Source organism: Galeopterus variegatus, unplaced genomic scaffold (assembly GCF_000696425.1).
Source record: "Galeopterus variegatus unplaced genomic scaffold, G_variegatus-3.0.2 Scaffold7539, whole genome shotgun sequence".
NCBI classification, from domain to species: Eukaryota; Metazoa; Chordata; class Mammalia; order Dermoptera; family Cynocephalidae; genus Galeopterus; species Galeopterus variegatus.
In genome coordinates this window covers 31,509-34,719 of record NW_007733650.1, presented here as the reverse complement: position 1 = coordinate 34,719, position 3,211 = coordinate 31,509, and the positions used below count along the sequence as shown (strand labels likewise).

Below are 3,211 nucleotides of genomic sequence, written 5' to 3'. Positions count from 1 at the left end.
CTGTAAAACTTAACCATTAACAAATGCTTTCACTTTCTCCTCATTGACTTTTACATTTAAGACTGGGCTACTTTTCTTTTAAAACATAGCAGTGACCTTCTAGATGACTTTTTTTTAAATCTCTGAAGTAAGGATCTTCAAATTCTGATAAAAACCTACCTGAACCATAGAAAATGTGTTCTATTTCCTTGGATAAAAAAAATTTTTTAATGTAAGTGTATTTTAATTTTATTTGTCATGTAGTACAATTCTATCATTAAAATCTTCATGATAATTGTTTTATTTTCCTTTTTATATTCACAAACGAAATCACCACAATTAATTTATATTGTGTGGATTTTATTAAAAAAATAGGCAACTAGGGTTTTAAAGTAAATAACTGAGAAAACCATCAAGTTTCTAAATATATATATATATATTTAATTCTAAATATATATAATATATAATATACATAATATAATATATAATTAAATATATATTTAATTTCTCCTTTGATATATATATACATCAAAAAGGCAGCAACTCAAAAAAAGAAAAAAAAGGCAGCAACTGCAAAACTCTCTCAAAGTGGTTTACCTAATTAGAAAACATTTGCTCTAGCTCTTTGGTTAACCAATTCTCTGCAGCACAACTTCAAGGAATTTATCGGAGGACAGATAACTGTTCTTATCCCTAACTCCTCCATTGAAACAAGACACGAAAACCAGAAGACCAAAAAGAAGGAACAAGAAACAGCAAATGAACAAAAAGAAATATCAGAAGTAATGATTTACATGGATACAGAACAAACTCGTTAAATATTCATAGTTGTTTTTTTTGTTTTGTTTAGCAACGGATCGCAACCCTCAGTGTTGCCCCCGTACCGGACCGGGGACCGGCAACGGAATTGCAACCCTCAGTGTTGTCCCCGCGCCTCGCTCAGCCAGTGAGCGGGAACCGGTCTGTATGTGGGATCCGAACCCTCGGGCGGGAGCGCCGCCGCGCTTCCCAAGCGGCGCACTTATCCAGTGCACCACCGGGCCGGCCCACAAGAATAGCTTTTTTAAAAAAAATTCAAACTAATAATTAACTAAAGCAACTAAAAGTACTCACTCTAAGAGAGATCGCCTTGCAGTAAAAATCTTTCCTTGTTCTGGAGGTGCTCTCAGATCTCTAAGAAGAGCAAAAAATTAAAATATAAGTACTTCAAGTATCTGAAGAAATTTAATCCCATGGACAAAATTATTACCATGTATAACATCTAACATTAACTACCTTTTCACTATGATCCAGTTACTGTGTTAAGGGTTTTATACATATTATCTCATTTACCCCTGAACAATGCTGTGAGGTAAGTACATGCATGCCTATTTAGGACAGAAAAGATGTTAGACACACCTAACTGGAGCAGCACTCAAAACAGTCCCCATACCCAGTGCCTTTGGAAAAGCACTCCCTGAATCACACATTGGCAATCACTCTTCCTATTCCTAGAGATCCCCTAAGGTCATGGACAAGCCTCCAGCCCTACTTTACTCCAGGTCATAAACTGTTACTGGTTTGTCCTCTAAAACTGCACTGATGTTTATGATAACCTTCCTGATATCAAAGAATTTCCAGAACTCCCATCAGCCTTCTAATCTTAATGGCTGCCTCCAGTTACTAAAAACCCATATTTTAACATCTAGCATTATTATCTTCTTTAGGGCTTTTTGTAGTACCACCAGCACTTCTGTCAATTTTTCTGGTCAAAACTGTTCTCCAGAACAGGAAAGACTAACAAAGAGACCACAGGGGCATAAAACTGAGGAAAGCACAAAATGGCAAATGAGCACACTTGTGGATGACTGACCAATTAGAGAAATATATACTAATCATGCTATACTTTATTATTAGTATTGTATAAAGTACAATAGAGAGGCATACAATGATGTGGTTAAGAGCAAGGACACTGGAGCAGACTCTGAGTTCAATCCCTGCTGTGTAATCCTGGACAAATTTAAGTGCTTTGTGCTTCAGTTTTCTAATCTGTAATATGCGGATAGTTATAGTATCTACCTCACAGGATCACTGTTTGGTTTAAATGAGTTAACCCATACATAGCACTCAACAAGTGTTGGCTGTATTATTTTGTCAGTCAGCAGTCTTAAAAGAGGTATGCATATATGTTATAATCCACATATTAAGACAAAAAAATTCACCCTTCGAGTGGTTAAATAACTTTCCCAACACAACACACAGCCAATAAAAAGTCGTGCCAGGTTGTGAGCTCAGGCATTTTTACTGTACTCCACATTCTGGCCACTGAGCTATACGAGAGTAGAAGTTTACATTTAAAGAAAATAACACACATACTTACTTAGCTCTGTGGTTGTTTTTCTCTCCTTCAAGAACAGAAAAGGTTGTGAGAGCACACCCACCAGTGTCTAATGATGCTGACTTTTCAATGAGATTGGTCACAAAATCATCAAAGTGACTGCCAACTTCCTTCATAAAAAATGGCTTCAATTCCTACAATTTTAAAACAAAGGAAAACAAGGAAATTAACACACGCTTGTAGGTCATTAAGATTTTTCTAACGGGCTCTCTTAAACAGAGCTGGATTAAATGAAAGCCATACTAAGTGAGTTCATAGGAATAAAAGCAGAAAAATAATTTCTATAGCTGACTTGTACTTACAGAGATGGCTAGTGAAAAAGTGATTTTATACCCTTTTAAAAATTTATACCCTTTTTAAGCATATATCAAGATACCAAAGTAATCACCTACTTAATGAACTCCTACAAATGATATACAAAATAACAATTACAGAAATGATCAAAATGGCAGACCATTCTTTTCACGTTATTTAGAAAACAACAAAGTTTTGGGCCGGCCTGTGGCTCACTCGGGAGAGTGCGGTGCTGATAACACCAAGGCCACGAAACAAAGTTTTAAAAAATCAGAATTGTATCTCTATTATATAATCATTATATTAAGTCCCCTTTTTTCTAAATCAATCCCTTTATCCCAACTACCCTCTCTTTATATTTCAGTATGTCATTTCTATATCATACCTACATTTATACAGTGTTTATTACTACCTCCACAGAAAACAACAAAGTTTTTAAAAATCAGAATTGTATCTCTATTATATAATTATCATTATATTAAGTCCCCTTTTTTCTAAAGCAATCCCTTTATCCCAACTACCCTCTCTTTATATTTCAGTATGTCATTTCTATATCATACC

At 35.1% G+C, this 3,211-nt stretch overlaps 1 protein-coding gene across 1 annotated transcript in view; it reads right to left on the bottom strand.

Moving 5' to 3' along the window:
* Positions 1–3,211, bottom strand: part of SOAT1 (sterol O-acyltransferase 1) — a 39,455-nt gene that overhangs the window by 19,634 nt on the left and 16,610 nt on the right. The window contains exons 2-3 of the mRNA XM_008592054.1: positions 2,339–2,490; positions 1,093–1,152 (exon numbers count right to left, since the gene is read on the bottom strand). Coding sequence (XP_008590276.1) covers positions 1,093–1,152; positions 2,339–2,472 — 194 coding nt within the window. The 5' untranslated portion in view covers positions 2,473–2,490. The remainder of the gene's footprint in view (positions 1–1,092; positions 1,153–2,338; positions 2,491–3,211) is intronic.